Source organism: Notolepis coatsorum (assembly GCF_963971535.1).
Source record: "Notolepis coatsorum genome assembly, chromosome: 6".
Taxonomy (NCBI): domain Eukaryota; kingdom Metazoa; phylum Chordata; class Actinopteri; order Aulopiformes; family Paralepididae; genus Notolepis; species Notolepis coatsorum.
The window spans coordinates 30,777,747-30,800,326 of record NC_140170.1 but is presented as its reverse complement, the minus strand read 5'-3'; the positions used below and the strand labels follow the sequence as shown (position 1 = coordinate 30,800,326).

Sequence of the window (22,580 nt, the reverse complement as noted above, 5' to 3'; positions counted from 1 at the left end):
AGCTACTGTACAAGTAAACTAGCAACCACTGCTGTGCCTGTCGCCTGCTGTCAACACCACCATTCCTCCCAGGTGTCAGGCTCCTCATTGGCTTCCATTAGGTCTGGGGCTTAGTCTAAATATTATACTTCTACTTGATGACATCACAAGTCTTACTTTTCTGGTTCCTGGCTTTGGGAGAGAGTAGCCCATATCTTTCCTAGGCCATGGAAATAAATATATATTTTTTAGTGATGTTCCCCTAACTGGCGCCCCCAAAAGTGGCAATTTTTAAACTTTAACTTGAGGACTGCAGGGACGCGGGAAGTGGGGGTGCGGCGGGTGTGCCAGCACCCCCTGCTGGCGGGGAGTGTAACTGCAACTGCAAGGTTGTTTTGGCTTTTATTCCATTGTAATACCGAGGCTACTCAATTTCACAGAGCGGAGCGGCACTGCAGATTTACCCTACTCTTGGAATTCATTGCCAGATCCTCATAGGGGCGCTGTCTCGATAATGCAATGTTATTAAAGCAGCGTGTAGCCGACGCATGAACCAGTTGGGATTCGAATAGACGCGGCCTGGAAGCGTCAACGTGGAACTGGAAATCCGTTGGTAAAAAAATAGCGGCCTGGAATAGTTTTTGGGACGCTCTCAATTCGCAGTAAAGGAATATATCTGCGGTTTCCCTGGCGGATGGCGAACAAGCCAGCAGAACTATCCGAGCCCCCAGGAGGGTGGTCGAAGACCTTTTGCATGTCGGCGTCTCGGCGATGTATGCAGGGAACGAATTGCAGAGGGAGGACTGACTGAAGTGGAGAGCTGTCTGAGGAGTCCTGGACCCTTGAGCAGACCCGACAGGTAAGGTAAGCGATTTTAGATGTATCACTTTGGAAGTGTGCGGCTGTTGTCCGAATACTAGTGAACATTGAAAAATAAAGGCACGACATTTAGAGGCGTCCCCGTCGTAGCGCTCTGGTCCGGGGACATGGGGCTCTCTGTGCGGGGGCGCAACAGGTGGGGTAGGCTGGGCAGAGATGTATGCATCAAAACGGTTACATTGTTTGTCTCGCACGCGTGGAGTTGGGCAGTGGTCTCCTCTAGTGAACGAGAGTGTTGGTTTACCAGAGTGGTAAACCTATGACGTTATTATTATATCACTTATCTCAGCACCCCCACTGCTGACTGACTTCCCGCGGCCCTGGAGGACTGCATACTTTTTTTGCAAACCAAAATACTATACTTTATACTTATAGCACATGCATGAGCCTGGTCTCTTTTGAAAGATAATGTGGTATATTTTAATTAAGCATTACATCACGCGCAGGAGTGGTTTGTGAACAATAAACCATGCCTAGGGGTGGTCGTTAGACCCCCCTAGGCATGGTTTATTGTTCACAAATCACAACTGCAAGTGGTGTAAAGCTTTTATACAACTGCCAGATTCATCCAACCTTATTTCTATACAATAAACACACATTAATCAAAGATTTATTGAAAAAACCATCCGCCAGAAAAAGTAGTTCCCACAACTACAAAAAAGACAAGTTGCCTCCATGTGGAAGCAGCTTGAAGTGCATCCAACCAAACTAACACATCCAACTGTGTATTATTGGAATGATTGAGAGAAGTTGCCTCATGTGGAAGCAGCTTGAAGTGCATCCAACCAACTAACACATCCAACTGTGTATTATTGGAATGATTGATTGAAAATTGTATTACCAGATGCAGAATGGGTACAATACAGTACGGCTCAATACACACAATTGTTAAGGGAATGCAGACCTACTTTCCATAGAACTTCATTCTTAGATGCTTCTATATAAAGTAGGTAAAACAAATTAAAAAGTTTTCTTTGCCCTATAGGAAAAAAAAACGTTTTCTTCGCCCTATTTCTTTATTTATTTCTTTTAGCCTAAACTTAACCAGTTGGAAACCAGGGGTACAGTAATAAAATTAGCAATCAACCAATCAATCAATTCAATAGACCATGCTCACTTAAAACAGCGCTGCTTCTCTCTCAGTCTGACTCCCCCGCTGTTGCAGACAGGAGTGTGTGTGTGTGTGCGTGTGCGTGTGCGTGTGCGTGTGTGTGTGTGTGTGTGTGTGTGTGTGTGTGTGTGTGTGTGTGTGTGTGTGTGTGTGTGTGTGTTTGTGGGTACGCCAGCGTCGGACAGTGTGAGAGTGAACGCTGCAGTCAGTGGGAAGGAAGTAGAAATTTAAATCAATCAATTAATCAATCAATCAATCCGCGATTTTTCTTTTGTTCTAGATTGACTCAAGACCCATCAATTACATCATCCAACATTGTTTAAAGGACTAACACATTCCCCTTGACAGAATCGCTTCATATTTAGTCGTTATGGCGCTATCAACATTCTGGCGCTATCAACATTCTCCCAGAGTGAGCCGGCGGAGTGATTATGTGATTCGGTTGTGGGCGGGTCCTGAGCCCAGGACCGTGGATTGTTGCCAATAAAGACGTGTAAATGGACTGTTTCAGCCAATCAGAATCGAGAAATTTGCATGCCGTTGTATAATCTGGTCATAAGCAGGCATGCGTTGTTCATGGGACGGGGTAACACGGTGTGGGACCTCACTCGCTATTTGCATATCAATAGCTCCGGTCGTCAGGTGTGTTAAATACGTTCTCAGACACATTCACACCTAACCTTGTTGTGAAGACGTGTTACATTCCATTCGTAGAGGCAATTAGGCACTGTCTTTAGTCTGTGCCCAAGCGAGGGGACATTAAATGCGCATTCGCGGGAGCGCGCGCACGCGCCGGGAGCGCGCGTGCACGTGGTGCGTGTCACCCCAGATGATTTCAATAACGCACCACTGGTCATAAGGACTTATCAGGTCATTCTATTGAGCACATGGCAAATCACCAGGCCCTTGGAGATTCAGGCCCAAGGAAGGGGACCCCTTATATTTTAGGACAGGGGTGGGCTTGGAAGAAAATGTAATGATATGTAAATTTGTTTAAGCCATTTAGAATTCCGAGTGGATAGCAGAATCAGGAAGTGATATGGAGTAAGCCAATCATTTTGGGTAAGGGAAGGACAGGTGGAGTTTCACACAGGCTAGGGTATATAGGAGGAATGCAGATGCATTTTCTGTCTCTCTCTTCCACCTGAATCCACAGACTGACTGGTTCCACTGACCACGGCTCCTGCATACTGAAGAAGAGTTACATCTAGGTGTGACTTTTTTACTGAGACAGAGGCCGAAGCCAGGCATGTGTAGTGTGTAGTGTGTAGTGTGTAGTGTGTAGTGTGTAGTGTGTAGTGTGTAGAGTGTAGTGTGTAGTGTGTAGAGTGTAGTGTGTAGTGTGTAGTGTGTAGTGTGTAGTGTGTAGTGTGTAGAGTGTAGTGTGTAGTGTGTAGAGTGTAGTGTGTAGTGTGTAGAGTGTAGAGTGTAGTGTGTAGTGTGTAGTGTGTAGTGTGTAGTGTGTAGAGTGTAGAGTGTAGTGTGTAGTGTGTAGTGTGTAGTGTGTAGTGTGTAGAGTGTAGTGTGTAGAGTGTAGTGTGTAGAGTGTAGTGTGTAGAGTGTAGTGTGTAGTGTGTAGTGTGTAGTGTGTAGTGTGTAGAGTGTAGTGTGTAGAGTGTAGAGTGTAGTGTGTAGTGTGTAGTGTGTAGAGTGTAGTGTGTAGTGTGTAGTGTGTAGTGTGTAGTGTGTAGAGTGTATAGTGTAGTTGTACAGTGTAGTGTGTAGTGTGTAGTGTGTAGAGTGTAGTGTGTAGTGTGTAGAGTGTAGTGTGTAGAGTGTAGTGTGTAGAGTGTAGTGTGTAGTGTGTAGTGTGTAGAGTGTAGTGTGTAGAGTGTAGTGTGTAGTGTGTAGTGTGTAGTGTGTAGTGTGTAGAGTGTAGTGTGTAGTGTGTAGTGTGTAGTGTGTAGAGTGTTGTGTAGTGACAGGGTTATTCATATTGGTTATGTGTGGCTTTCTGGAAAACAATAAATGTTTACGTTTAGGCACCCCTGCGATCGTCACACTTTTTCTGTTACAAACTGACCCCGGCCCCCACCAGAGGAGGGAAAAGTTATGTGGTCCTCACAAAAAGTTTGGGGACCCCTGGTGTAGTGTGTAGACTGTAGTGGAGTGTGTAGTGTGAGTATTTGTGTAGCTGACGTACCGATGCTCTCCTCCAGTGGCTTCATGATGTGTTCTATCTCTCCCAGAATCCTCTGCTCCATGGACTCCTTCCCCAGACCGAAGTTCCTCAGCGTCATCAGAGCGAAGCGGCGGTGCTCTCTCCAGCCGGAGCCGTAGTCCACCAGGATGACTCCTGCAGAAACATGTAGGGTTCTGTCAGAGCCAAGTCCACCAGGATGACTCCTGCAGAAACATGTAGGGTTCTGTCAGAGCCAAGTCCATCAGGATGACTCCTGCAGAAACATGTAGGGTTCTGTCAGAGCCAAGTCCACAAGGATGACTCCTGCAGAAACATGTAGGGTTCTGTCAGAGCCGTAGTCCACCAGGATGACTCCTGCAGAAACATGTAGGGTTCTGTCAGAGCCAAGTCCACCAGGATGACTCCTGTAGAAACATGTAGGGTTCTGTCAGAGCCAAGTCCACCAGGACGACTCCTGCAGAAACATGTAGGGTTCTGTCAGAGCCAAGTCCACCAGGATGACTCCTGCAGAAACATGTAGGGTTCTGTCAGAGCCAAGTCCACCAGGATGACTCCTGCAGAAACATGTAGGGTTCTGTCAGAGCCAAGTCCACCAGGATCACTCCTGCAGAAACAAACATGTAGGGTTCTGTCAGAGCCAAGTCCACCAGACTGACTCCTGCAGAAACATGTAGGGTTCTGTCAGAGCCAAGTCCACCAGGATGACTCGTGCAGAAACATGTAGGGTTCTGTCAGAGCCAAGTCCACAAGGATGACTCCTGCAGAAACATGTAGGGTTCTGTCAGAGCCAAGTCCACCAGGATGACTCCTGCAGAAACATGTAGGGTTCTGTCAGAGCCAAGTCCACCAGGATGACTCCTGCAGAAACATGTAGGGTTCTGTCAGAGCCAAGTCAAAACTGTCACGTCCAGTTATATCCATGCATTTTTCGATCAATAATGAAAGTGGTCACTGGCACTATCTTAAAGTGTCTTCCTATGCTTACTGTGTAGCCTAACAGTCCACTACTTGAAAGACTGGTAACATCTTACTTTACGGGACACAAATAATGATAGTACCTACATAGGAACTATTGGGGAACTATATGTTTATGCTTTAACTATATGCAAACATTATGGGAAATGCCATTACCGTCTTCTCCAGAGTCAGACAAGAAGATAGATACCAATCCTCTCTGTGTTCAGTAGAAAGCTATTGTGCTGCAAGCTAGCCTACACTGTAAAATATAAATGTTTTTATACAGGAAATTCACTGTATTATTTTACAGATTAATTTAGTTTTTCTACTTTAAGTGTAAATGCCATAAAAATACAGTAAATTACCTTTTATCAAAATATTAACCTTAAATAAAGGTTGTAATCTAGTAGGTAGTGATGGTAGATAGTAGGTAGTGATGGTAGATAGTAGGTAGTGATGGTAGATAGTAGGTAGTGATGGTAGTGATGGTAGATAGTAGGTAGTGATGGTAGATAGTAGGTAGTGATGGTAGATAGTAGGTAGTGATGGTAGATAGTAGGTAGTGATGGTAGATGGTAGATAGTAGGTAGTGATGGTAGATAGTAGGTAGTGGTGGTAGATAATAGGTAGTGATGGTAGATAGTAGGTAGTGATGGTAGATAGTAGGTAGTGATGGTAGATAGTAGGTAGTGATGGTAGATGGTAGATAGTAGGTAGTGATGGTAGATAGTAGGTAGTGGTGGTAGATAATAGGTAGTGATGGTAGATAGTAGGTAGTGATGGTAGATAGTAGGTAGTGATGGTAGATAGTAGGTAGTGGTGGTAGATAGTAGGTAGTGGTGGTAGATAGTAGGTAGTGATGGTAGATAGTAGGTAGTGGTGATGGTAGATAGTAGGTAGTGATGGTAGATAGTAGGTAGTGATGGTAGATAGTAGGTAGCTCCAGCTCAACATCAGCAAGACAAAGGAGCTGGTGGTGGACTATCGGAGAGGCAGGAAGGGTCCCCCTTCTCCCATAATCCTTGGAGGGGAGGAGCTAGAGATGGTTGAGTCCTACAAGTTCCTTGGAGTTCACCTGAACAAAAAAATTGACTGGTCGGACAACACTGAGGCCCTCTACAGGGCAGAGTAGGCTGTTCTTCCTGAGGAGACTCAGGTCGTTCGACATGTGCAACCGACTGCTGCTATCTTTCTACCAGTCGGTTGTAGCCAGCGTCCTCTTTTTTGCTGCGGTGTGCTGGGGGGTCAACATCAACTCAAGGGCCTCCAGCAAGCTGAACAAGGTGGTGAAGAAGGCTAGCTCAGTAGTGGGTGGTGAGCTGGATAACTTAGAGGTGGTGGCTGAGAGGTGGATGAGGAAAAAGCTAGAAGCCATCCTGGAGAACCCCTCTCACCCCGTCTACGAGGAGCTAGCCACAATGAAGAGCACGTTCAGCCTAAGACTCACCCCCCACGACACACCACAAACCGCCTGGGCCGGTCCTTTATACCGGCAGCCATCAGGCTCTACAACAAAGGGCTCGGACGGCTGGATCTGCTGCCAGAACTATCACTGTCAGAACTCAGGACTTGAGAACTAGAGACTCACATCACCGTACTGAATATCTTGTATTTTGCACTAGAGACTAATATCACTGGACTCTCATCACTGGACTATCTTTTGTTTGTACTTTTTTTTAATATTATATTGTATATTTGTATCTATACTTTAAGTGTACCTATAGTGTATATAGGACTGTGAAGCTATGCATCCCCCCCCCCCACCCTGTACCCCCCCCCCCCCCCCCATGCTGCTTTGACACCCGCATCTCCCCAAGGGGATCAATAAAGGAATATCTTATCTTATCTTAGTGGAGGATGAACCACCTAAACTCAGGCCATGTCCAGATGAAAACGATTTCGGTTGTATCCGTCAAAGTATTTTATCGTATGCACTTTTTTTCATCCACACGGAACCGCGTTCTGGGAGCCTGAATACGCTATTTTCTGAGAACGCCTCCCAGAGCGGACAAATCTGAAGACGCAATAAATAAATAAATCAATGCCACCCTTGCGTTCCCGTCTTTATAAGCCTATACGCATCTTTTCCTGAACCGATGACACGATAGACCACCTCTCCCTTTCTTTAACTCCCTTTTACTTAATCCGCATGCAAAACCAGCCAACAAAAAAGAAACATGATACATATATGTCTTATCTGTCCAGATATGTCCTGGCTAGAAGTTTTTATTAAACACCGGGAGGCTACTGTGATGAAATACACGATACATACTAGCTAGAGATTAGCGTCACCTTTTTCTGAAAACCCAAATAAGCTAGCTAAGACTGTTCCATAGCATACGCCTTCAGTTGATCATGACAAATCCTCTCTTACCTTGATGATTAAAAAGCCTCCATAATTTAGTAAATAGTATTCCCATGGCTGGTGTTGAGATTTTACGATGCCAGCTTGTGAGAATTCGTTGTAGCCAGCCAGCTAGCGTTGATGCTATTCAATGCTATCAACATTAGCACTAACATACCCAACTAACGTTAATGCCATTCAGAATTTATTAACATAGCTACAACACAGTAACGACTAATACAATTGCCTGCATCATTCATTGTTTACAATGCACGGGGGAGCTAGTCGAAAGACAAGTTAAACATCAATCAATTAATTTAATACAACAGCTGCCTCCGACCGCACCACGGGGCTATTATATTATATACGGCTTTGACGCGCTCTCTCTCTCTCCTGCCGATTAAAATCAGCAGCTCTTCCTCCTCCTCATCATCGATTGCCTTGCGCCGCAGTGTCTCTCTCCTATCCTTTGGAAACTAGCGTCAGCTCAAAAGCACAGAACCGGACGACACAAGTTATTCTGCTAGCGAAAACAACGATAACACTTCCGGTCGGGGGGGTTCAAAATAAAAGAGCGACGTCTAAAACAGGAAAGACATTTATTTTGTACATTTGTGGCACGCACTTATTTCTTAAGACGATTTCTTTTTTACGGAAAGCGTTTTAAAAATGAAAACGAAATGAAAACGAAAAAGATCGGATCCGTCTTCGTCTGGACAAGGTGTCAGTTTAACACCTTGTTATTACCATGCAGGGATGTAGTGGAGGATAAACCACCTAAACTCAGTTTAAACACCTTTTTATTATCCTTATCATATTTATTAATTATTGTTATACAGTCATACAGTCCCAATGAGTTAACTGTTGATAATAATAATAATAATAATAATAATAATAATAATAATAATAATAATAATAATAATAATAATAATAATAATAATAATAATAATAATAATAATAATAATAATAATAATAATAATAATAATAATAATAATAATAATAATAATAATAATAATAATAATAATAATAATAATAATAATAATAATAATAATAATAATAATAATAATAATAATAATAATAATAATAATAATAATAATAATAATAATAATAATAATAATAATAATAATAATAATAATAATAATAATAATAATAATAAAAACCATGCATCCAGTCCTAGTGAGTTCATTGTTGATAATGATAATAATAATAATAATAATAATAATAATAATAATAATAATAATAATAATAATAATAATAATAATAATAATAATAATAATAATAATAATAATAATAATAATAATAATAATAATAATAATAATAATAATAATAATAATAATAATAATAATAATAATAATAATAATAATAATAATAATAATAATAATAATAATAATAATAATAATAATAATAATAATAATAATAATAATAATAATAATAATAATAATAACAACAATACATTAACAATTATTTTATTGGAAACAGACAATTTATTAATACAAAAATAAAATAATGAAAGATTAAAATGTTTTATTTTATTTTGATAGTGTGACTCTGACCTAGTGTGACTGAGCTTTTGCGGTGCTGCCCCTAAATTGTGAAACAGTCTTCCACTATAAATGAGGTCTGCCCAGACCCTAGAGACCGTTAAAGCTCAGCTAAAGACTCACCTGTTTTCATGGCGTGTGAGGCTTGGTATAAGCCATACATCCCCGGTCGTGTCATGATTGTATTGTAGCTTTTTTTTAGATTTTGTGTATACTGTATTTTGTATTTTTTAGTATTTCTCTGTTTTTATATTGTAAAGCACTTTGGTACAACTTCGGTTGGTTTTAAATGTGCTATATAAATAAAGTTGACCTTGACCTTGACCTATAATTATAATAATGGCTTGAATTTATATAGCGCCTTTCACACACCCAAGGCGCTTAACTACATTTTAAGTAATGTAGAACATGTGCTAAGTACCACTAAAAACAAACCACCAGGCGTTGGCGGTCTTGACGGGAGATTGGTCCCTGATTTAATTGCCCCTGCCATCTGTCATAATCAATCCTTCACTGAATGTTTGTATCCGCAAACAGTGGAAAACTGCCAAAGTAATACCACTGCCAAAATATTTGAAATTGCCATTCTCAGGATCAAATAGTCGTTCCATAAATGTCCATGCAGTTTTAAGTAAGCTGATGGAAAGAATAGTAAGTGAACAGATTAAATGCTATGTTTCTTTGAACACATGAGCCACTGATTCTCCACATCGTGAGGGACGTTCAACAGACTGCTTTAACCCAAGTGACGGATGATTGGCTGAGAGAGAGAGATCAAAGGAAAATGGTTGGCGCTGTCTTGCTTGATTTTACTGCAGCATTTGATATCATTGATCACAAATTCTTACTTAAAAAACTTGAATGTTACCTGTGGGCAGAAAAGTGGCCATTTTAGTTTTCGTTTTTGAGGACTGCATACCTTTTTTGCAAACCAAAATACTATACTTTATTCTTATAGCACATGCATAAGCCTGGTCTCTTTTGAAAGATAACATTCTGAGTTTTTGATACAATAAAGAAAGATCACTTTTAGTGCTAATGAAATAGAGTAACATAGGTCTGAACTTGAGTTGTAGAAAAACTTGTTACTCAAGTTTTTCTGTAGTAGTTAGTAGTCCAGAAGTAGTATTTCCCCAGAATGCCTGGAGGCTTAGAAAACTCCCATAGAGATCCATAGCCTGAAATCTTATGTAGTACATGTCCGAATTTCATATGGGTAACAGTACTGTATATTTGAATATCGTATATGTCACAAATGTAACAGTACTAAATACCTGTATGTCATGTATGTCCCTATGCCATAAATGTCATGTATGTTGTGTATGTCATAAATGTCACTATGAATTGAAAATGGGGGACCCTGATGTAAACAAGACAAACGTCTTTCTCTGGTCTGCATCCCCTTAACAATTGTGTGTATTGAGCCGTACTGTATTGTACCCATTCTGCAATCTGTTAATTCATTCATTAATTCATTCATAAAGATCCGTTCAGAAATGAGTGATTTGGAGTGATTTTGGTAAACTGTGTACAAAAGAAAAGCTCAGTTTTCTCATAGACTTCAATTCATTCTGCGGTTTTTGTTAGGGTTTGTAACCGACCACAAGCGCAACGGCACAGAGAGAGTTGTTTCAGAGTTAGCCAAAAACAAGGGCGTCTTTATTCTCAGAGTCACAAGATTGAATTAGGTGGAGAACAGAACAAACGGGGAATCTGGCATGTGAAGAATGTTTGCGGCTCTGCAGATTCTCCCAGAAGGTGACGGTGAGGAATTTGCTTGTGACGTCTGAGCCGCTCTGCAGATCCCCCCAGCATACACTCCAGGTGGAAACGGAGAGAGAGAGAGAAATCCCAGTTAGCTCAGCGCACAACAGAAACAGAGAGGTGACTGATCCAAAACAAATATCCAAGTGACTTGATCTTCGGTGTGATACACACAGTTAGCAGAGTCCAGAGAAATAACAATGGTAATCCAAGGTGTAAATCCAACAACAAAAAATAGGTGAGAACAGTATAACAAAAACGGGATCTCTTCGGTGTTTCACAAACACACAAAAAACGAGTGATCCAAAAAGAACTGTTTCCAAAAACTCACCAGAGCGCAACGCGTAAAGCGGGCAGATAAACGAGGCGTAGCTTCGTACGGGGAATCAGGTTCTCCAACAGGGATACTTCACGAGAGTCCTGGGGAGCAACAGCCAGCGACGGGAAAGAAAGGCAGATGCAGGGAATATTCAAAACGATCCAACATCGATATTAGGGAGATCAGGGTATATAAAGCCACGGGGCGCTAATGACAAGCTGTGACAGCTGCGGGATGAAATTGATCATTGCTCCAGAAGCGTGTGGTGGGGAGAGCACCAATCAACACGGCATCTTACAGGAAAGAAGCGTGAGGCGGGAAATGCAATTGATTAACAAAAATACCTTAAAGGAACGGAGCGAGTGGGTGGGGAGCGGACAAAACCTCACAGTAACCCCCCTCCACGGGAGCCACCCGGCGACCAGACCGACCCGGCTCGCCCGGATGGGCACGATGGAAGTCGGTGATCAGGCCGGGATCCACGATGAGCTGGCGGGAGACCCAGCTCCGTTCCTCCGGACCGTACCCCTCCCAGTCCACCAGGTACTGGAACCCCCGACCCCGCCGTCGAACGCCCATCAACCGGCGGACCTGCCACTGGGGGTGACCGTCCACCATCTTGGGAGGAGGTGGATCCGGAGCAGGAGGCATCAGGGGACTGAGAGAGACAGGCTTAACCCGGGACACATGGAAAACGGGGTGAATGTGCATGGACGCAGGAAGCTTAAGACGCACCGCCGCCGGACTGAGTACCTTCAGAACCTCGAAAGGTCAGACGAACCGGGGATTAAGTTTCTTGGCCGAGGACCGAAGTGGGAGGTCCCTCGCGGAAAGCCACACCCTCTGCCCAGGGTGGTACGTCGGCGCAGGAACCCGGCGCCGGTCAGCCCCACGACAGGCGCGCTCTGATGACCGGAGCAGCGTGGTCCTGGCGATCTCCCAGACCCGACGGCACCAGTCGAGGTGGTCCTGTACGGAGGGAACTGCCACTTCCGTCTCCTGTGCAGGGAAAAGAGGGGGTTGGTAGCCCAGGGATACCTCAAAGGGTGAGAGGCCGGTGGCGGAACTGACCATGGAGTTGATGGAGTACTTGACCCCAAGAAGCTGGTCTCTCGGCAGCCACACACTGAAGAGCAGACTCCACGCTCTGGTTCATCCTCTCCGTTTGTCCGTTAGTCTGGGGATGATAACCAGAGGAAAGACTGACCGTTGCCCCCAATCCCTTGCAAAAAGCCCGCCATACCTGGGAAGTGAACTGGGGCCCCCGGTCCGAGACGACGTCCTGGGGAAAACCATGGAGGCAAAACACGTGGTGTGTCAGGAGGTCCGCCGTCTCGGCCGCCGAGGGAAGTTTGGGAAGGGCCACGAGGTGAACCCCCTTGCTGAACCGATCCACCACAGTCAGAAGGCACGTGTTCCCCTGGGAGGAGGGAAGACCTGTGACGAAGTCCAGCGCCACATGTGACCAAGGACGGCTCGGAATGGGAAGCGGCTGTAATAGCCCGGAGGGTGCCTGGTGGGAGGCCTTGCTGCGGGCGCAGACCGCGCAGGCCAGTACGAACTCCTTGACGTCGTTCCTCATGGTGGGCCACCAGAATCGATGAGCCAGGAAGGAGAACGTGCGATGAACGCCCGGGTGGCAGGCGAACCGGCTGGTATGGCCCCACTGGAGGACCCGGGACCGGACCAAGTCGGGGACGAAGAGACGATGAACCGGTACATTGCCTGGAGCGCGATGGAAGCGTAGGGCACGCCTTACCACCCCCTCGATGCCCAAGGTGACGACTCCTACCACCCTGGCCTCTGGGAGGATGGGAGTCAGGTCCTCAGTGGTTGGAGCCCCCTTGGAGTGTAACCGGGACAGGGAGTCGGCCTTCGTGTTGCGGGAACCAGGGCGAAACGTCAGCGAGAAAGCTGGCCCATCTTGCCTGCCGGCCATTGAGGCGCTTGGAAGCACGGATGTACGTCAGGTTCTTGTGGTCCGTCCAAATGGTAAACGGCTCCTCGGCCCCCTCTAGCCAATGACGCCACTCCTCCAAGGCAGCCACAACCGCCAGCAGCTCCCGATTGCCGATGTCATAGTTCCTCTCGGCAGGGAGGAACCGACGCGAGTAGAAGGCGCACGGATGTACCTTCTGGTCCGTTGCCGACCGCTGGGATAAGATAGCTCCCAGTCCAGTATCCGAGGCGTCCACCTCAACGATGAACTGTCTCTTGGGGTCTGGATGGAGCAAGATCGGGGCGGAAGTGAACCTCTTCTTGAGGGAGCGGAACGCAGCACACGCCGCTGGGGACCAGTCGAACGGCAGGGCGGGAGAGGTCAGTCTGGTAAGCGGTTCCGCCACTTGACTGTAGTTCCGGATGAACCTTCGGTAGAAGTTGGCGAACCCGAGGAAGCTCTGTAACTCCTTCCGAGAGGTGGGTTCAGGCCATTCCTCCACGGCCTGGATCTTGCGAGGATCAGCTCGGGTCAAGCCTTTCTCCACGATGAAGCCCAGGTAATCGACAGAGTCGGAGTGGAATCGGCACTTCTCCGCCTTGACGAAGAGCCGATTGTGGAGGAGGCGCTCCAGCACACGGCGGACATGCTAGATGTGTTCCTCGAGGGTCTTGGAGAAGATGAGGATGTCGTCCAAGTATACTACCACAAACTCCTCCAGCATGTCACGAAGGACGTCGTTCATGAGCGCCTGGAATACCGCCGGAGCGTTGGTGAGGCCGAACGGCATCACCAGGTACTCCTAGTGGCCCCTGGGAGTCTTGAAGGCGGTCTTCCATTCATCTCCCTCACGGATACGGACTAGATGGTAGGCACTCCGGAGGTCCAGCTTGGTAAAGACGGTAGCCTGGGTGAGAGGCTCGAAAGTGGAGTTCATGAGAGGTAGAGGATACTTGTTCTTAATGGTGATCTCGTTGAGCTGGCGATAGTCGATGCAGGGTCGAAGGTCCCCGTCCTTCTTCCCAACAAAGAAGAAACCGGCCGCCACAGGAGAGGAGGAAGGCCGAATGAGTCCTGCTTCCAAGGACTCAGAGATGTATTGATCCATCGCCGCCTTCTCCGGGACGGTCAGACTGTAGAGGCGGCTGCCGGGAAGGGGAGCCCCTGAGCGGAGGTCGATGGCACAGTCGTAAGGCCGTCGAGGCGGAAGGGCCTGAGCCCTGGACTTACTGAAAACCTCCATGAGGTCGTGGTACTCGGGGGGTATGGTCGAGAGGTCCGGAGGCGGCTCACCAACGGATCTCCGGGGCGGGGGACAGGACGCCGCCTGAAGACACTGGGCATGACAGGAGGAGCTCCAGCCCTTGATGGTACCGGAGGACCAGGCGATGTGGGGCTCGTGCAGCGCGAGCCAGGGCCGGCCCAGGACTACTGGGACAAGAGGGGATCTGGTGATAAGGAACTGGAGTCTCTCAACGTGGTTACCAGCAATGGTGAGCAGGACAGGGCAGGTGCATTGAGTGATGTCAGCCAGGCGGTGTTGGTCCAATGCGAATACCTCCAATGGCCTCACTAGGTCCTCAAGTGGAATGTTGGCCCGGGTAGCAAACTCGAAGTCTAGGAAACTCTCGTCTGCCCCCGAGTCAATGAGTGCCTCCACCGTGGCCCGTTGGTCCGCCCAGGCCAGGGTGACGCTCATCAGATGGCGAGGTGGTGCACGGCTCTGGGAACGAGAAAAACGGCTCACCAGGATCTCCCGGGGTCCCGGCGAGCCTGGTCTTTTGGCCGGGTGGGGCAGTTGGCGATACGGTGTCCCTCCCGACCGCAGTAGAGGCAAAGGCCGGACCTGAACCTCGCCTCCCGTTCAGCTTGGCTCAGATGAGAACGTCCCAGCTGCATGGGTTCCTCCTCGGGTACCGAACGGGAGGGAAAAAAACCACCAGTCGTGTTGGGAGCAGGGCGACCAGCAGTACCGTCACGAGTACGGGGGTCCGGAGTACCTCTGGGGGTCCCTGTCGGGTTCTCTCACGTCTTCTCTCCTGGAGGCGTCCGTCGATGCGAATGGCGAGGCTGAACAGGTCCTCGAGGGACTCAGGTTCCTCACGGGTCGCGAGCTGGTCCCTGACTGCGTTGTTGAGCCCCCTCATGAAGGTAAGACGAAGTGCTTGGTCGTTCCAACCGCTCTCCGTAGCCGCCAGTCTGAACTCCAGCGCGTAGTCGGTAACCCTGCCTCTGCCCTGCCGGAAGGTACCCAACCGGGCTCCAGGGTCCAGACCACGGGCTGGATGGTGGAAAACCCTGCGGAGCTCAGCCACGAAGTCTGTGTAGGAGAAACAGAAGTCTGCCTCCATTGCCCAGGAGGCAGTGACCCACTGGGCTGCCCGGCCTGAGAGCAAGTTAGTCATGTAGGCCACTTGGGCTCCCCTTGAAGTGAAACGACTGGGTTGATGACGAAAAACCAACTCACATTGCATGATGAATGTGGCACAATCCTCGAAGTTACCGTCGAACAGCCGTGGTTCGGAGAGACGGGGCTCCCGAGGTGCGGGATCGGGAGGCGCGGGGCCTGCCAGGGCTGCGGGTGATGCTCCGGCCAAGGCTCCTGAAGGAAGTGGGGTTACAAGCAAGGTGTTAACGGCCTCACTCAGCGTGTGTAAGTGGAGGAGAATACTTGACTGCTGGCTAGCCAGAGCGCCCAGGGACCCCTGAATAGGCAGGACCTGCTCTCGGAGTTCCTGTACAGCAGCCGCAGCCCTGTCTAGCTGTTGGCTGTGTTCCTTGGTTAACTCTATCTGGACTGCCAATGCTGTTCTGACTCTCTCTGTGTCGGCTGGGGTCGTCATGGTTGGATCATAATGTTAGGGTTTGTAACCGACCACAAGCGCAACGGCACAGAGAGAGTTGTTTCAGAGTTAGCCAAAAACAAGGGCATCTTTATTCTCAGAGTCACAAGATTGAATTAGGTGGAGAACAGAACAAACGGGGAATCTGGCATGTGAAGAATGTTTGCGGCTCTTCAGATTCTCCCAGAAGGTGACGGTGAGGAATTTGCTTGTGACGTCTGAGCCGCTCTGCAGATCCCCCCAGCATACACTCCAGGTGGAAACGGAGAGAGAGAGAGAAATCCCAGTTAGCTCAGCGCACAACAGAAACAGAGAGGTGACTGATCCAAAACAAATATCCAAGTGACTTGATCTTCGGTGTGATACACACAGTTAGCAGAGTCCAGAGAAAAAACAATACGGTAATCCAAGGTGTAAATCCAACAACAAAAAATAGGTGAGAACAGTATAACAAAAACGGGATCTCTTCGGTGTTTCACAAACACACAAAAAACGAGTGATCCAAAAAGAACTGTTTCCAAAAACTCACCAGCCCTGCCCGCGTAAAGCGGGCAGATAAACGAGGCGTAGCTTCGTACGGGGAATCAGGTTCTCCAACAGGGATACTTCACGAGAGTCCTGGCGAGCAACAGACAGCGACGGGAAAGAAAGGCAGATGCAGGGAATATTCAAAACGATCCAACATCGATATTAGGGAGATCAGGGTATATAAAGCCACGGGGCGCTAATGACAAGCTGTGACAGCTGCGGGATGAAATTGATCATTGCTCCAGAAGCGTGTGGTGGGGAGAGCACCAATCAACACGGCATCTTACAGGAAAGAAGCGTGAGGCGGGAAATGCAATTGATTAACAAAAATACCTTAAAGGAACGGAGCGAGTGGGTGGGGAGCGGACAAAACCTCACAGTTTTTCTCTTCCTGTTTTCGCTTGTATCTTTTCACCTAGATCCCTGATTTGTACATCCGCCAAATGATTGACGGAACTAGAGCCCCAAGAGTCGGGAGTAGTATTTGCGCAATATCGTGTGCGCAAGCCTCAAATATCGGCATGTAACTCGAGAAACACTGAACGGATTTTGTCACCTGAAAGGGCTATCGACAGGCAACAAATGCAGCTTTAATTCGATATATATATTGTATTAAAGAATATGCACACCCGAGCCACTAGAAGTCACCAAAGTGCCGGTGGGCAAATCGTCCTCAAAGGGGCCCACATGTGGGCCCTTGCAAGTTAAAGTATGTATGGTTTCTCCATATCTGCATTATCCTGCATTCAAACTTATTTAGGAAAACGGCTTACATTTTTTATGGGAGTCACTCAGAAGTTAAAACGGTAAGGTGTGGAGTGCCCCCACATTAGCCTCTACAGCCAATTAATTAAATACTGTCAAATAAACTACATTTAAACATATCAAAACAGGTAGCATAATTTTCGGTTCAAACCATATAGTTTGAAATGGTTTAACTTGGTTACTTGTCAAAAATAGGTTATAGATCGTATAGCTTACGCTCTGCTCTTTATGGAACTATCCCTTTATCCACTCTAATAATGAATAATTTTCTCCACATGCACACACCCATCCGCCTGGCCACACCCACATCCGCTCCTCTATATAAGCGGGGTCGTGGCCACACCATCAGCTCCTTCCCTATTTTCACCACCGAAAAGTGTCTGTAACACACCACTTTAAGTTTAGTGCCAAAAATAGTTGTTGGAGAGGAGCTGCGTTGACATTGTATCTTTGTTTTCTCTCTCACTATTTTCAAGAAAGTAAAGCGATAATGTCTTCACCACTGGAGAGTCTAGAAGATGATGATCATTCTGACCTCCACCGGCGCTTTGCACTGGGGCACGCATCGCTGAGCAATCCCCGCGGCATTGTCTCCGGCCCTGCAGCTGGATACTATGCCTCGGGCGACGCGAGCCTCGGGTGTGTCAGTTGTGAGGGGACAAACTGTACAAGCTTGCGAAGGTCGGCTCCAGGCTGGAATCCTTTCGCTGCCCCTTAGCGGCGTGGAGGGGGTTCTAGTCTGATGCCCCACGATAATATAGACTCCTCCTCAGTGAAGTCGTAGCTTTGTGTTCCTGGGACCGTGATTCCGAATCTGCGGTTCAATCCCCCGGGTCTCTGGACAAACGGATACCCTCTCCCGCCGCGCTGGCCCTGCTTTTCGAGACGAAAAACACCCGGCGAGAGGGGGGTGAGCTTGGTGTTCATTATGAGAATATCTCCGAGCTCAGGTCGGCTGCAGCCCACGTGGATGCGATGCATTCGCTATGGGGCTTACTGCCGTTATCGCTGTTGGTAAACACCGTCCTGTGAGTGGGACGTGTGTTGCCTTTTTTCCCCTTTTTTTCTTCGGATAAAAAGAGGAAGAGACAGCGGCTGTCAGTAGTGTTGGCCTGTATCGCTATTTCCCACGTTGTACAGCTTCAGTAGTAGCCGCTTAGCTTGCTTCTGCGTTAGCTAGTGGCTATCGATAGCCGGTATAAGCTAACTGTTAGCCAGTTAGCTGTTAAGCTACGACGTTAGCTGGTGGCTACGCTCGGTTCGAAACGTTAGCTTGATGCTATCAGTTAGCCTGGAGTTAAACTGTTAGCTTGTGCTACAACCATTGGCGCTAGCCGTGAGGAAGTAGCAGGCCCTGGCACTCTGACTGCGGCGTCATCTCTGGCAGAAGACGACCGCAGGAGGGGGGGGGGGGGGGGGGGGGGGGGCGTTGCGCCGGAGCAAGGCTCCAGCTGCCGCCGCTTCTGGCCCAGCCAGCGAGAGGCTTCGTCAACGTGGTAGACCAGCCTGTGTTGCAGCCTTTCGTCCTGCGTACGAGGTGCAGGTAAGATGTCCATTGGACATTGCCCCACTCTTCCTTCCTACCCCTCCCGAATGTTTTTGGTTAATAACGATGTCTTTGTTTAACAAAACATGTGTTACTTCACTGCATTTGGAGATACGACGTGTGCTGTGTGAAAATTGTCTTGGTCGCTGTCTTGTATAGCTTGGGTTTTGAGCATTTGCCAAGGCTTGTGTCTTTCTTTCTACCTAAAAACTGTGTTATTGTTTACATGAGTAAAATGAACTGGGGTTTTTTGTTGTATGATGAGAAGTTGTGTGTGTGTTCATGTAACGTTTAGACAACGTGGCTTGAGTCCACAACTGGCTGGGTGTTAACCTGCAGCGCTGTACAAAGTGGCATGTGATCGAGGGCCTGAGCCCTCTCTTAGCTTGTTATTTTCTTTACTTAAGGGTAATGGTAAAAATAACGAGTGGCAAGTTTTCACACATAAGCAGAGCCGTGGATAAAACCTGTTTTCAAACAAGGTTATCGGCTGTGGCTGGCGTGCATGATGTACAGCTTTACTCTACAGGTGAGTAGTGCTTCATCTGCCGCACCATGCGCCTGGTGTCACGGCTCTGTTTTTTCTTTTGGCGTCGTATCAGGGGTGAGGTGGTGAGGGGGTGGGTGAAATTATTCCCTGGTTTGCCCCCCCCCCCCCCCCTCAAATATGATTTTGTTTTCAAAACGTGTGTTGATTCACTATATTTTTGGGGATACGGTGTAATCCCTCAGCTACTGCTGGGGTTGTGCTCTTGCTTAGGGAGAGTGCAGTTTTCTCTGAAAATTGTTTGGTCACTATTATGGACTTAGCAAGGCCTGTAGCTAACACTTGGTCGAAGACTTATGTCATAAAAGACGGCATTCCTCTTGCAATAGTGAGAGTGAACTTTTGCCCTTTTTATTGTGAAAGAGGGTTGTGTGTATCATGTTTCACGTTTAAGTAAACGTGGCATTGAGTCCACAACTGGGTTAGGTGTTAGCCTACATGTATAGCTCTTGTACCAAGGCCTTTGGCCTCTCTCTTTGGTCTGTGTTTTTCTTACTTTAGGGTAAAGGTGTAAAAATTCAGGTGGCAAGTTCGCACATGAGCCTGAAGCCATGTATAAAGCCAGTTTTTTGCACAAACGAGGTTATCGTCTGTGGCTGGCGTGCAGAAGGTGAAGCTGTTACCCTAACAGGTGTAATGCGCTTTCATGTAGCATGCTACGACTGGTGTCATGGCTCTGATTTGTTGTTGCATCGTATCAGGGGTGAGGGGTCATAAGGGGTGGACTAATAACCCCTCCCCCCTTTACTGATTGGCCGGGAGGTGGGACCTCCTGCCTGTCAGTCTCCCTGTCAGCTTAGGGGTCAGCGTGTCACAGGGAGGGGGAAGGGGGGGGGTCCCTGGTTCCACTCCATGTTAGGATGGGTGGGTCACAGGATTTCCCCCCGGCCATGGAATACGTCACTGGGCATGTTTTTCCTGTTGGCCATGAGACATCCGTGAGTTTTCAGGTCTGTGCTGCAGACCACTGTCATTGTCAAAGTTGGATGATGCGATGCATTCGAGAACTGTTTGTTTTCTGCTCTGCTCTCTATTAAAGTGTGTATTGGGCCGTTGGTCACTTGGCCCAATTGTTATTACATGTATCTTTTTCAATTGTTACTCACATAGAGGTCTCTCTGGGGGAACTTCCGTCTTCCCCTCTTATGTAAAGAGCAGAATTGACAGGTTTTACCCTCAGACGCGTCATATGAGACCCGTGTCTGTGTCTTATAGGCCGGCTTCCTGCTGCTCGTCCCAGACAGCATGGAGGAAACGTTGTCTGGTGTTTCTTATTAGAATTCACCATCGGTATGTTTTGGGTTCTCGATGTGCATATAGCGCTGGCCCTGGGTGCTTTCCATGTGGAACCACTTTATGGCTGGCGCGCCTTGGTTGCCCAATTGGCGGAGGGAGTAGAAACTGCGTTTTCTATGCGGGCGGCTGGGAAGGAGTTTTTATCTCTACCGAGCGCCAGTGCACTAGGTTAGACTCGATGGCTCACATGCATCTCCGGGGGGGAGATGACTGAGTAGATCAAAACATTGGCGGAGGGGTCTCACGCCCATGAGGTGGGCCACCAGGAGCAGTGCATTTGCGTACTGACCGTCTTGGTGGCGCCCTCTGTGATGTTTTAGATCGGCACGCGTACCTACCCCCCTCTTAGGACTGGGGATGGCGGCGTGACTAGGACGCGGGACTGGTTCTGGTCGCGCCGGACCAGGTCAGTTAACCCGTTGTTCGCCGGGGCGCAGATCTGCTGTTCTGGTACCCCGAAGGACTTTGTGCTTTTCCGGGGGGGAAATGCCGGGTCGGGCCGGGCGTTGTGGGGTTTGATGTCGTGGATGTGTGTGTCATATGTATGCCACCACGAGTTGCCCTTAACAGTGACGTGCTTGGTCCATACTGTGTTGTACCTTGCGCTGTGTTAGGGGGCCTGGTCCTTCTCCATTTGTTTCACCCCTCCCTCCCTGCTAGGATGGAGCTGGGAGGGGGCTGTCGGGGAGGTTGTTGTCAACTCCTCTAGGCATCCCTGTGTAAGTCCCGGTCCGCGGTCCCAGGTCCGAACTCGTTCTCGTCGACCTGTTGGCCTGGGTTAATCCTTTGAAAACTGAAACACTTGTGCTGCTTGTATAGCCTGTGTATACACGCAGGTATGTTTCTGAGTTCTCTTTGTGGGTTAAGGGAACAACCGCCTCCTGTTAAACTAAACATAGGGGGGTGGTTAGTTCTCCAGTGTGTTGGTAGCAGAGTCGACTCTTGGGTTGAGGCCGGGCTTGACCCCGTCTGCCCGAGAGTATGCCCCTGCATCTTTCATGATGTCTGCCAATTATGTCAGCCTCTTCTTTGAACCTCGACCCCGCTGGATTGGGGGGTCGGGTTTGTGGAGGTTATGACATGGTGCACAGCATACCGACCACCCCTTCCGCCGGGATACTGTTCTCACAGTAGATCCCTTAGGCGCCTGTCTAGTCCGCAGTACTCCAGGCACAGGTCGAGTTCTGCTCTTGGGGCCTGTTGCCTGGATTGAGGGATCGACCTCCTTGGGGGTTGTCTCCCCGACACGCCGACTGGCCCCGCAGTGTTGTGGGGGAGTAGCCTCTTGTAGAGTGCTTCAGAGCGGCGTGCCGAGGGGGGAAGGGCCTGCTCTTGATTTGGGCCCTGTCCGATATGCTGGCGATGTGGGGGGTGGTGTCACTAGTGACCGTCTGGTGGGGTCCCGATGCTATGGCCTCGTTGACCTCACCAGGCCCCCTTTTTTTAGGGGGTCCTAGCCCTCAGGTTGTCCTAGGGCTGGGACCTCCTCCGCGCTCCGCTGCTGCGGCCTTGCCACGGGGTTGGGTTCTTGAGCTTCGACCCTGTGATGTTTGGGACTGTGACGGAGGTGTTTTGCTTCCTGTCCGTTTGGGATGTGCGCCTGAGTGGTTGCGGGTCCTTCTGAATGAAGGTAAGTCCCACTGTCTGCTCACTGTTCCTAATTTATGCAAATGACATGTCGTCAGCTTGTGACTGCAACTTGTTCCTGTTTGCTGGTCTCTGACAAGAACAAGTTACAGGTTGAAAAAACCCTCAGCTCGGAACTAGGCAAAATCTGCATATGGCTCGCTGATGAAAAACTATCATTACACATGGGCAAAACAGAGTCCATTCTCTTCGGTTCAAATAACAAACTCAGCAAGACCGACGGCTTCTCAGTTACAGTGGGTGACAATATTGTCACAAGGAAAGATGAAATTACCTACCTGGGTTCCATCCTAGAGGCTAATCTTTCCTGTGACAAAATGGCATCCAATGTAATAAAAAAAAGTCAACCAACGAACTAGATTCTTGTACCGGATCTCCTCTCTGGTAAACAAGAATACCCTGAAGACTCTGGCAGGAGCACTCATTCAAGGG

At 48.0% G+C, this 22,580-nt stretch overlaps 1 protein-coding gene across 1 annotated transcript in view; it reads right to left on the bottom strand.

The window, feature by feature from the left end:
• The window catches only part of LOC311229432 (cytochrome P450 2J6-like), a gene marked incomplete at both ends in the record, with an annotated part of 99,970 nt that overhangs the window by 56,113 nt on the left and 21,277 nt on the right, over nucleotides 1-22,580 (bottom strand). The window contains one exon of the mRNA XM_084315515.1: nucleotides 4,113-4,265. Within this exon, the coding sequence (XP_084171641.1) occupies nucleotides 4,113-4,265 (153 nt within the window). The remainder of the gene's footprint in view (nucleotides 1-4,112; nucleotides 4,266-22,580) is intronic.